Genomic DNA, 12,500 nt, shown 5'->3' with positions numbered 1-12,500 from the left:
TGGACAGTGAACCCATGAACACCACCTCACCACTTTTTGTTTATTTCTGGTTATTTTGCACTGTTTATTTTAACTTACCTATTTACAATGTAACACAGTGTTTTTTTTCTGTATTTATACATCATGTACTGCTGCCATAAAGTTAACAATTTACACGGCATATGCGGGTGATATTAAACTGGACGCTGTTCACCATCTTATCTCTCTGTGTTGGCTACTTTGAGGATCCTTGGACCCTCTGTTCCTCAGTACTGACTCATCTCCTACCGTTCACTCGGAATGTCTTACCGTAAACACCCAGTCACCACTTTATTAGATACCCCTGTACACCTGCTCGTTAATGCAAATATCTCATCAGCCAATCACGCGGCAGCAACTCGATGCATAAAAGCACGCAGACACGGTCAAGAGGTTCAGTTGTTGTTCAGACCGAACATCAGAACGGGGAAGAAATGTGATCTGAGTGACTTTGACCCTGGAATGATTGTGGTGCCAGAGGGGGTGGTCTGAGTATCTCAGAAACGGCTGATCTCCTGGGATTTTCACACACAAGAGTCTCTAGAGTTCACAGAGAATGGTGTGAAAAACAGAAACCATCCAGTGAGGGGCAGTTCAGTGGGTGAAAACACCTCGTTCATGAGAGAGGTCAGGGGAGAATGGCCAGACTGGTTCACACTGACAGTAACTCAGATAACCAGACGTTACGACAGCGTTGGGCAGACGAACAGCTTTGAATGCACAACATGTCGAGCCTTGAGGTGGACAAGCCGCGGCAGCAGAGATCACGAGTGTACACTCAGTGGCCTCTCCAGAGTGGCCGCTGGGTGGAAGTTCTCCATCACCACCGGCTGGACCTCCTGCAGGTATTTTGCAGAAACAGTGTTATCCTGTCCTCCTCACCATCACCAAAACTGCCAATTTCCCTGTCATCGCAAACCTGCGGCGGGATCTAAAACGACAATTTCCTTTTGCCTCCTCATCCCGCTAATTTCAGATCCACAGTCCCTCGGCCCTTCCATTCCCAGTCAACCGAGAACATTTAGTTTAATTTTATTTTTAATCAGAGAAAACGGACGTGGACGTGGATTTTCTGGTGTAGTCTGTTTTGTCGTGTGCTTTTGTGATATCATTCTGGGGGAACGTTGTTTCATTTTTTAACTGCATTGCATTTGTGGTTTTTCAATGACAATAAACTGAATCTGAATATATCACAGGCCCTTCCAGCCCAAAGCCTGATAGTTACACCCCGTGACCAATTAAACCAGGTGTCTTCGGAGTGTGGGAGAAAACCTACACGGTCACAGGGAGAACGTACAAACTCCTCACAGACAGCGGCAAGAATTAAACCCCAGCCTCAGGCACTGTAATACTATCAAAAGCAGGCAAATGTACAGCATGGACAAGTTGGGCCAAACGGCCTCTTTCTGTACTGTGTCAGTCTATGATCTGATGACCAGCAGTGAGCAAAAAGTTTGTAAAAGCACAGGGAAGAACTGAATTCTTCACTCTGAAGGGAGTTTCACTCTGTGTCTGACACCGGGAGTGTGTGATGGGACAGAATGGAGGGAGGGTCACTCTGTGTCTGACACCGGGAGTGTGTGAGGGGACGGTGTGGAGGGAGCTTCACTCTGTGTCTGACCCCGGGAGTGTGTGATGGGACGGTATGGAGGGAGCTTCACTCTGTGTCTGACCCCGGGAGTGTGTGATGGGACGGTATGGAGGGAGCTTCACTCTGTGTCTGACCCCGGGAGTGTGTGATGGGACGGTGTGGAGGGAGATTCACTCTGTGTCTGACCCCGGGAGTGTGTGATGGGACGGTGTGGAGGGAGCTTCACTCTGTGTCTGACCCCGGGAGTGTGTGATGGGACGGTGTGGAGGGAGAGTCACTCTGTGTCTGACCCCAGGAGTGTGTGATGGGACGGTGTGGAGGGAGATTCACTCTGTGTCTGACCACGGGAGTGTGTGATGGGACGGTGTGGAGGGAGCTTCACTCTGTGTCTGACCCCGGGAGTGTGTGATGGGACGGTGTGGAGGGAGATTCACTCTGTGTCTGACCCCGGGAGTGTGTGATGGGACGGTGTGGAGGGAGCTTCACTCTGTGTCTGACCCCGGGAGTGTGATGGGATGGTGTGGAGGATAATTCACTCTGTGTCTGACCTCTGGAGCGTGTGATGGGACGGTGTGGAGGGAGATTCACTCTGTGTCTGACCCAGGGAGTGTGTGATGGGACGGTGTGGAGGGAGATTCTCTCTGTGTCTGACCCCAGGAGTGTGTGATGGGACGGTGTGGAGGGAGATTCACTCTGTGTCTGACCCCGGGAGTGTGTGATGGGACGGTATGGAGGGAGCTTCACTCTGTGTCTGACCCCGGGAGTGTGTGATGGGACGGTATGGAGGGAGCTTCACTCTGTGTCTGACCCCGGGAGTGTGTGATGGGACGGTGTGGAGGGAGATTCACTCTGTGTCTGACCCCGGGAGTGTGTGATGGGACGGTGTGGAGGGAGATTCACTCTGTGTCTGACCCCGGGAGTGTGTGATGGGACGGTGTGGAAGGAGCTTCACTCTGTGTCTGACCCCGGGAGTGTGTGATGGGACGGTGTGGAGGGAGAGTCACTCTGTGTCTGACCCCAGGAGTGTGTGATGGGACGGTGTGGAGGGAGATTCACTCTGTGTCTGACCACGGGAGTGTGTGATGGGACGGTGTGGAGGGAGCTTCACTCTGTGTCTGACCCCGGGAGTGTGTGATGGGACGGTGTGGAGGGAGATTCACTCTGTGTCTGACCCCGGGAGTGTGTGATGGGACGGTGTGGAGGGAGCTTCACTCTGTGTCTGACCCCGGGAGTGTGATGGGATGGTGTGGAGGATAATTCACTCTGTGTCTGACCTCTGGAGCGTGTGATGGGACGGTGTGGAGGGAGATTCACTCTGTGTCTGACCCAGGGAGTGTGTGATGGGACGGTGTGGAGGGAGATTCTCTCTGTGTCTGACCCCGGGAGTGTGTGATGGGACGGTGTGGAGGGAGATTCACTCTGTGTCTGACCCCGGGAGTGTGTGATGGGACGGTGTGGAGGGAGATTCACTCTGTGTCTGACACCGGGAGTGTGTGATGGGACGGTGTGGAGGGAGATTCACTCTGTGTCTGACCCCGGGAGTGTGTGATGGGACGGTGTGGAGGGAGAGTCACTCTGTGTCTGACCCCAGGAGTGTGTGATGGGACGGTGTGGAGGGAGATTCACTCTGTGTCTGACCACGGGAGTGTGTGATGGGACGGTGTGGAGGGAGCTTCACTCTGTGTCTGACCCCGGGAGTGTGTGATGGGACGGTGTGGAGGGAGATTCACTCTGTGTCTGACCCCGGGAGTGTGTGATGGGACGGTGTGGAGGGAGCTTCACTCTGTGTCTGACCCCGGGAGTGTGATGGGATGGTGTGGAGGATAATTCACTCTGTGTCTGACCTCTGGAGCGTGTGATGGGACGGTGTGGAGGGAGATTCACTCTGTGTCTGACCCAGGGAGTGTGTGATGGGACGGTGTGGAGGGAGATTCTCTCTGTGTCTGACCCCGGGAGTGTGTGATGGGACGGTGTGGAGGGAGATTCACTCTGTGTCTGACCCCGGGAGTGTGTGATGGGACGGTGTGGAGGGAGATTCACTCTGTGTCTGACCCCGGGAGTGTGTGATGGGACGGTATGGAGGGAGCTTCACTCTGTGTCTGACCCCGGGAGTGTGTGATGGGACGGTGTGGAGGGAGATTCACTCTGTGTCTGACCCCGGGAGTGTGTGATGGGACGGTGTGGAGGGAGATTCACTCTGTGTCTGACCCCGGGAGTGTGTGATGGGACGGTATGGAGGGAGCTTCACTCTGTGTCTGACCCCGGGAGTGTGTGATGGGACGGTATGGAGGGAGCTTCACTCTGTGTCTGACCCCGGGAGTGTGTGATGGGACGGTGTGGAGGGAGATTCACTCTGTGTCTGACCCCGGGAGTGTGTGATGGGACGGTGTGGAGGGAGATTCACTCTGTGTCTGACCCCGGGAGTGTGTGATGGGACGGTGTGGAGGGAGCTTCACTCTGTGTCTGACCCCGGGAGTGTGTGATGGGACGGTGTGGAGGGAGAGTCACTCTGTGTCTCACCCCAGGAGTGTGTGATGGGACGGTGTGGAGGGAGATTCACTCTGTGTCTGACCACGGGAGTGTGTGATGGGACGGTGTGGAGGGAGCTTCACTCTGTGTCTGACCCCGGGAGTGTGTGATGGGACGGTGTGGAGGGAGATTCACTCTGTGTCTGACCCCGGGAGTGTGTGATGGGACGGTGTGGAGGGAGCTTCACTCTGTGTCTGACCCCGGGAGTGTGATGGGATGGTGTGGAGGATAATTCACTCTGTGTCTGACCTCTGGAGCGTGTGATGGGACGGTGTGGAGGGAGATTCACTCTGTGTCTGACCCAGGGAGTGTGTGATGGGACGGTGTGGAGGGAGATTCTCTCTGTGTCTGACCCCGGGAGTGTGTGATGGGACGGTGTGGAGGGAGATTCACTCTGTGTCTGACCCCGGGAGTGTGTGATGGGACGGTGTGGAGGGAGATTCACTCTGTGTCTGACACCGGGAGTGTGTGATGGGACGGTGTGGAGGGAGATTCACTCTGTGTCTGACACCGGGAGTGTGTGATGGGACGGTGTGGAGGGAGATTCACTCTGTGTCTGACCCCGGGAGTGTGTGATGGGACGGTGTGGAGGGAGGGTCACTCTGTGTCTGACCCCGGGAGTGTGTGATGGGACGGTGTGGAGGGAGGGTGACTCTGTGTCTGACCCCGGGAGTGTGTGATGGGACGGTGTGGAGGGAGCTTCACTCTGTGTCTGACCCCGGGAGTGTGATGGGATGGTGTGGAGGATAATTCACTCTGTGTCTGACCTTTGGAGTGTGTGATGGGACGGTGTGGAGGGAGATTCACTCTGTGTCTGACCCCGGGAGTGTGATGGGATGGTGTGGAGGATAATTCACTCTGTGTCTGACCTCGGGAGTGTGTGATGGGACGGTGTGGAGGGAGATTCACTCTGTGTCTGACTCAGGGAGTGTGTGATGGGACGGTGTGGAGGGAGATTCTCTCTGTGTCTGACCCCGGGAGTGTGTGATGGGACGGTGTGGAGGGAGGGTGACTCTGTGTCTGACCCCGGGAGTGTGTGATGGGACTGCGTGGAGGGAGGGTCACTGTGTGTCTATCCCCGGGAGTGAGTGATTGGACAGTGTGGAGGGAGATTCACTCTGTGTCTGACCCCGGGAGTGTGTGATGGGACGGTGTGGAGGGAGATTCACTCTGTGTCTGACCCCGGGAGTGTGTGATGGGACGGTGTGGAGGGAGGGTCACTCTGTGTCTGACCCCAGAGGGTGTGATGGGACGGTGTGGAGGGAGGGTCACTCTGTGTCTGTCCCCGGGAGTGAGTGATGGGACGGTGTGGAGGGAGATTCACTCTGTGTCTGACCCAGGGAGTGTGTGATGGGACGGTGTGGAGGGAGATTCTCTCTGTGTCTGACCCCGGGAGTGTGTGATGGGACGGTGTGGAGGGAGCTTCACTCTGTGTCTGACCCCGGGAGTGTGTGATGGGACGGTGTGGAGGGAGGATCACTCTGTGTCTGACCCCGGGAGTGTGTGATGGGACGGTGTGGAGGGAGGGTCACTCTGTGTCTATCCCCGGGAGTGAGTGATTGGACAGTGTGGAGGGAGATTCACTCTGTGTCTGACCCCGGGAGTGTGTGATGGGACGGTGTGGAGGGAGATTCACTCTGTGTCTGACCCTGGGAGTGTGTGATGGGACGGTGTGGAGGGAGATTCACTCTGTGTCTGACCCCGGGAGTGTGTGATGGGACGGTGTGGAGGGAGAGTCACTCTGTGTCTGACCCCGGGAGTGTGTGATGGGACGGTGTGGAGGGAGCTTCATTCTTTGTCTGACCCCGGGAGAGTGTGACGGGACGGTGTGGAGGGAGGGTCACTCTGTGTCTGACCCCGGGAGTGAGTGATGGGACGGTGTGGAGGGAGGGTCACTCTGTGTCTGTCCCCGGGAGTGAGTGATGGGACGGTGTGGAGGGAGGGTCACTCTGTGTCTGACCCCGGGAGAGTGTGATGGGACCGTGTGGAGGGAGGGTCACTCTGTGTCTGACCCCGGGAGAGTGTGATGGGACGGTGTGGAGGGAGATTCACTCTGTGTCTGACCCCGGGAGTGTGTGATGGGACGGTGTGGAGGGAGATTCACTCTGTGACTGACCCCGGGAGTGTGTGATGGGACGGTGTGGAGGGAGATTCACTCTGTGTCTGTCCCCGGGAGTGTGATGGGATGGTGTGGAGGATAATTCACTCTGTGTCTGACCTCTGGAGCGTGTGATGGGACGGTGTGGAGGGAGATTCACTCTGTGTCTGACCCAGGGAGTGTGTGATGGGACGGTGTGGAGGGAGATTCTCTCTGTGTCTGACCCCGGGAGTGTGTGATGGGACGGTGTGGAGGGAGATTCACTCTGTGTCTGACCCCGGGAGTGCGTGATGGGACGGTATGGAGGGAGCTTCACTCTGTGTCTGACCCCGGGAGTGTGTGATGGGACGGTATGGAGGGAGCTTCACTCTGTGTCTGACCCCGGGAGTGTGTGATGGGACGGTGTGGAGGGAGATTCACTCTGTGTCTGACCCCGGGAGTGTGTGATGGGACGGTGTGGAGGGAGATTCACTCTGTGTCTGACCCCGGGAGTGTGTGATGGGACGGTGTGGAGGGAGCTTCACCCTGTGTCTGACCCCGGGAGTGTGTGATGGGACGGTGTGGAGGGAGAGTCACTCTGTGTCTCACCCCAGGAGTGTGTGATGGGACGGTGTGGAGGGAGATTCACTCTGTGTCTGACCACGGGAGTGTGTGATGGGACGGTGTGGAGGGAGCTTCACTCTGTGTCTGACCCCGGGAGTGTGTGATGGGACGGTGTGGAGGGAGATTCACTCTGTGTCTGACCCCGGGAGTGTGTGATGGGACGGTGTGGAGGGAGCTTCACTCTGTGTCTGACCCCGGGAGTGTGATGGGATGGTGTGGAGGATAATTCACACTGTGTCTGACCTCTGGAGCGTGTGATGGGACGGTGTGGAGGGAGATTCACTCTGTGTCTGACCCAGGGAGTGTGTGATGGGACGGTGTGGAGGGAGATTCTCTCTGTGTCTGACCCCGGGAGTGTGTGATGGGACGGTGTGGAGGGAGATTCACTCTGTGTCTGACCCCGGGAGTGTGTGATGGGACGGTGTGGAGGGAGATTCACTCTGTGTCTGACACCGGGAGTGTGTGATGGGACGGTGTGGAGGGAGATTCACTCTGTGTCTGACACCGGGAGTGTGTGATGGGACGGTGTGGAGGGAGATTCACTCTGTGTCTGACCCCGGGAGTGTGTGATGGGACGGTGTGGAGGGAGGGTCACTCTGTGTCTGACCCCGGGAGTGTGTGATGGGACGGTGTGGAGGGAGGGTCACTCTGTGTCTGACCCCGGGAGTGTGTGATGGGACGGTGTGGAGGGAGGGTCACTCTGTGTCTGTCCCCGGGAGTGAGTGATGGGACGGTGTGGAGGGAGGGTCACTCTGTGTCTGACCCCGGGAGAGTGTGATGGGACCGTGTGGAGGGAGGGTCACTCTGTGTCTGACCCCGGGAGAGTGTGATGGGACGGTGTGGAGGGAGATTCACTCTGTGTCTGACCCCGGGAGTGTGTGATGGGACGGTGTGGAGGGAGATTCACTCTGTGACTGACCCCGGGAGTGTGTGATGGGACGGTGTGGAGGGAGATTCACTCTGTGTCTGTCCCCGGGAGTGTGATGGGATGGTGTGGAGGATAATTCACTCTGTGTCTGACCTCTGGAGCGTGTGATGGGACGGTGTGGAGGGAGATTCACTCTGTGTCTGACCCAGGGAGTGTGTGATGGGACGGTGTGGAGGGAGATTCTCTCTGTGTCTGACCCCGGGAGTGTGTGATGGGACGGTGTGGAGGGAGATTCACTCTGTGTCTGACCCCGGGAGTGTGTGATGGGACGGTATGGAGGGAGCTTCACTCTGTGTCTGACCCCGGGAGTGTGTGATGGGACGGTATGGAGGGAGCTTCACTCTGTGTCTGACCCCGGGAGTGTGTGATGGGACGGTGTGGAGGGAGATTCACTCTGTGTCTGACCCCGGGAGTGTGTGATGGGACGGTGTGGAGGGAGATTCACTCTGTGTCTGACCCCGGGAGTGTGTGATGGGACGGTGTGGAGGGAGCTTCACCCTGTGTCTGACCCCGGGAGTGTGTGATGGGACGGTGTGGAGGGAGAGTCACTCTGTGTCTCACCCCAGGAGTGTGTGATGGGACGGTGTGGAGGGAGATTCACTCTGTGTCTGACCACGGGAGTGTGTGATGGGACGGTGTGGAGGGAGCTTCACTCTGTGTCTGACCCCGGGAGTGTGTGATGGGACGGTGTGGAGGGAGATTCACTCTGTGTCTGACCCCGGGAGTGTGTGATGGGACGGTGTGGAGGGAGCTTCACTCTGTGTCTGACCCCGGGAGTGTGATGGGATGGTGTGGAGGATAATTCACACTGTGTCTGACCTCTGGAGCGTGTGATGGGACGGTGTGGAGGGAGATTCACTCTGTGTCTGACCCAGGGAGTGTGTGATGGGACGGTGTGGAGGGAGATTCTCTCTGTGTCTGACCCCGGGAGTGTGTGATGGGACGGTGTGGAGGGAGATTCACTCTGTGTCTGACCCCGGGAGTGTGTGATGGGACGGTGTGGAGGGAGATTCACTCTGTGTCTGACACCGGGAGTGTGTGATGGGACGGTGTGGAGGGAGATTCACTCTGTGTCTGACACCGGGAGTGTGTGATGGGACGGTGTGGAGGGAGATTCACTCTGTGTCTGACCCCGGGAGTGTGTGATGGGACGGTGTGGAGGGAGGGTCACTCTGTGTCTGACCCCGGGAGTGTGTGATGGGACGGTGTGGAGGGAGGGTGACTCTGTGTCTGACCCCGGGAGTGTGTGATGGGACGGTGTGGAGGGAGCTTCACTCTGTGTCTGACCCCGGGAGTGTGATGGGATGGTGTGGAGGATAATTCACTCTGTGTCTGACCTTTGGAGTGTGTGATGGGACGGTGTGGAGGGAGATTCACTCTGTGTCTGACCCCGGGAGTGTGATGGGATGGTGTGGAGGATAATTCACTCTGTGTCTGACCTCGGGAGTGTGTGATGGGACGGTGTGGAGGGAGATTCACTCTGTGTCTGACCCAGGGAGTGAGTGATGGGACGGTGTGGAGGGAGATTCTCTCTGTGTCTGACCCCGGGAGTGTGTGATGGGACGGTGTGGAGGGAGGGTGACTCTGTGTCTGACCCCGGGAGTGTGTGATGGGACTGCGTGGAGGGAGGGTCACTGTGTGTCTATCCCCGGGAGTGAGTGATTGGACAGTGTGGAGGGAGATTCACTCTGTGTCTGACCCCGGGAGTGTGTGATGGGACGGTGTGGAGGGAGATTCACTCTGTGTCTGACCCCGGGAGTGTGTGATGGGACGGTGTGGAGGGAGGGTCACTCTGTGTCTGACCCCAGAGGGTGTGATGGGACGGTGTGGAGGGAGGGTCACTCTGTGTCTGTCCCCGGGAGTGAGTGATGGGACGGTGTGGAGGGAGATTCACTCTGTGTCTGACCCAGGGAGTGTGTGATGGGACGGTGTGGAGGGAGATTCTCTCTGTGTCTGACCCCGGGAGTGTGTGATGGGACGGTGTGGAGGGAGCTTCACTCTGTGTCTGACCCCGGGAGTGTGTGATGGGACGGTGTGGAGGGAGGATCACTCTGTGTCTGACCCCGGGAGTGTGTGATGGGACGGTGTGGAGGGAGGGTCACTCTGTGTCTATCCCCGGGAGTGAGTGATTGGACAGTGTGGAGGGAGATTCACTCTGTGTCTGACCCCGGGAGTGTGTGATGGGACGGTGTGGAGGGAGATTCACTCTGTGTCTGACCCTGGGAGTGTGTGATGGGACGGTGTGGAGGGAGATTCACTCTGTGTCTGACCCCGGGAGTGTGTGATGGGACGGTGTGGAGGGAGAGTCACTCTGTGTCTGACCCCGGGAGAGTGTGACGGGACGGTGTGGAGGGAGGGTCACTCTGTGTCTGACCCCGGGAGTGTGTGATGGGACGGTGTGGAGGGAGGGTCACTCTGTGTCTGTCCCCGGGAGTGAGTGATGGGACGGTGTGGAGGGAGGGTCACTCTGTGTCTGACCCCGGGAGAGTGTGATGGGACCGTGTGGAGGGAGGGTCACTCTGTGTCTGACCCCGGGAGAGTGTGATGGGACGGTGTGGAGGGAGATTCACTCTGTGTCTGACCCCGGGAGTGTGTGATGGGACGGTGTGGAGGGAGATTCACTCTGTGACTGACCCCGGGAGTGTGTGATGGGACGGTGTGGAGGGAGATTCACTCTGTGTCTGTCCCCGGGAGTGAGTGATGGGACAGTGTGGAGGGAGATTCACTCTGTGTCTGACCCCGGGAGTGTGTGATGGGACGGTGTGGAGGGAGGGTCACTCTGTGTCTGACCCCGGGAGTGAGTGATGGGACGGTGTGGAGGGAGGGTCACTCTGTGTCTGACCCCAGAGGGTGTGATGGGACGGTGTGGAGGGAGGGTCACTCTGTGTCTGACCCCGGGAGTGTGTGATGGGACGGTGTGGAGGGAGGGTCACTCTGTGTCTGTCCCCGGGAGTGAGTGATGGGACGGTGTGGAGGGAGATTCACTCTGTGTCTGACCCCGGGAGTGTGTGATGGGACGGTGTGGAGGGAGGGTCACTCTGTGTCTGACCCCGGGAGTGTGTGATGGGACGGTGTGGAGGGAGATTCACTCTGTGTCTGACCCAGGGAGTGTGTGATGGGACGGTGTGGAGGGAGATTCTCTCTGTGTCTGACCCCGGGAGAGTGTGATGGGACGATGTGGAGGGAGATTCACTCTGTGTCTGACCCCGGGAGAGTGTGATGGGACGATGTGGAGGGAGATTCACTCTGTGTCTGACCCCGGGAGTGTGTGATGGGACGGTGTGGAGGGAGGGTCACTCTGTGTCTGACCCCAGGAGTGTGTGATGGGACGGTGTAGGGGGAGATTCACTCTGTGTCTGACCCCGGGAGTGAGTGATGGGACGGTGTGGAGGGAGGGTCACTCTGTGTCTGTCCCTGGGAGTGAGTGATGGGACGGTGTAGGGGGAGATTCACTCTGTGTCTGACCCTGGGAGTGTGTGATGGGACGATGTGGAGGGAGATTCACTCTGTGTCTGACCCTGGGAGTGTGTGATGGGACGATGTGGAGGGAGATTCACTCTGTGTCTGTCCCCGGGATTGTGTGATGGGACGGTGTGGAGGGAGGGTCATTCTGTGTCTGACCCTGGGAGTGTGTGATGGGACGGTGTGGAGGGAGATTCACTCTGTGTCTGTCCCCGGGAGTGTGTGGTGGGACGGTGTGGAGGGAGGGTCACTCTGTGTCTGACCCCGGGAGTGTGTGATGGGACGGTGTGGAGGGAGGGTCACTCTGTGTCTGTCCCCGGGAGTGTGTGATGGGACGGTGTGGAGGGAGGGTCACTCTGTGTCTGACCCCGGGAGTGAGTGATGGGACGGTGTAGGGGGAGGGTCACTCTGTGTCTGACCCCGGGAGTGTGTGATGGGACGGTGTGGAGGGAGGGTCACTCTGTGTCTGTCCCCGGGAGTGAGTGATGGGACGGTGTAGGGGGAGGGTCACTCTGTGTCTGTCCCCGGGAGTGAGTGATGGGACGGTGTGGAGGGAGGGTCACTCTGTGTCTGTCCCCGGGAGTGAGTGATGGGACAGTGTAGGGGGTGCTCCACTGGTTTTCCAGGAATCAGGAATTGAAGGAGTCTGGTTTTTTCAGGCTCTGAGAAATATTAGCTTGAGACTGGAGACATAAATACCAGTTGTATATTGTGTAGAGTTGAGTCACGGTCTGATTAATGGTTCATTCATCAATTCCGGAGACAGTGAAGGGAAGATGGAAAAAGGAACTGGGAAGTGTTGTCACACAGAGACGTGTCTGCAGGCAGATGGTGCCGTCCCAGGGGGCCTTGAGGCATGGATTGATTAGTTCTGGCATCATCAGAGGAGGCGTGCAGACGTCACGTGGGAAAGACTTGTGTCACCTATTGGGATTGTGTCTGGGAATGAGTGGCAGGGAGTTGGACCTTTGGGATCCTGTGCAAGGGGAAGGGGAAGATCCTGCACTATGGCAGGGAATTGGAATTGGAAAGGGATCCTGTACGATGGAAAGGAATGGGATTGGGAAGAGTTGCCAGTCGTTATCCCATACAACAGGAGTTTTTCCTAACATTATAGTGTCCAATTGTAGTAGGTTTGGAGATAACACTGTTATGTTCCGAAACATAAAAACTAATTGGAAGGAAGATCAAGGGAGTCCGTGATATGAGTCTAGCTTCATTTTTGATTGAACCAAGACACGGACAGATGACCTGGTGGCGTTATGACGTAT

The 12,500-nt window shown here is 57.3% G+C and overlaps 1 protein-coding gene across 1 annotated transcript in view; it reads left to right on the top strand.

Moving 5' to 3' along the window:
- Positions 1 to 743: 743 nt before the first annotated feature.
- The window catches only part of LOC132389333 (protein cornichon homolog 2-like), a gene marked incomplete at its 3' end in the record, with an annotated part of 244,295 nt that continues 232,538 nt past the window's right edge, over positions 744 to 12,500 (top strand). Inside the window, exon 1 of the mRNA XM_059961850.1 lies at positions 744 to 863. Within this exon, the coding sequence (XP_059817833.1) occupies positions 744 to 863 (120 nt within the window). The remainder of the gene's footprint in view (positions 864 to 12,500) is intronic.

This window comes from Hypanus sabinus, unplaced genomic scaffold (genome assembly GCF_030144855.1).
Source record: "Hypanus sabinus isolate sHypSab1 unplaced genomic scaffold, sHypSab1.hap1 scaffold_534, whole genome shotgun sequence".
Classification (NCBI taxonomy): domain Eukaryota; kingdom Metazoa; phylum Chordata; class Chondrichthyes; order Myliobatiformes; family Dasyatidae; genus Hypanus; species Hypanus sabinus.
Note: the sequence above shows the minus strand (reverse complement) of the source record. Positions and strands in the feature narration are given on the sequence as shown.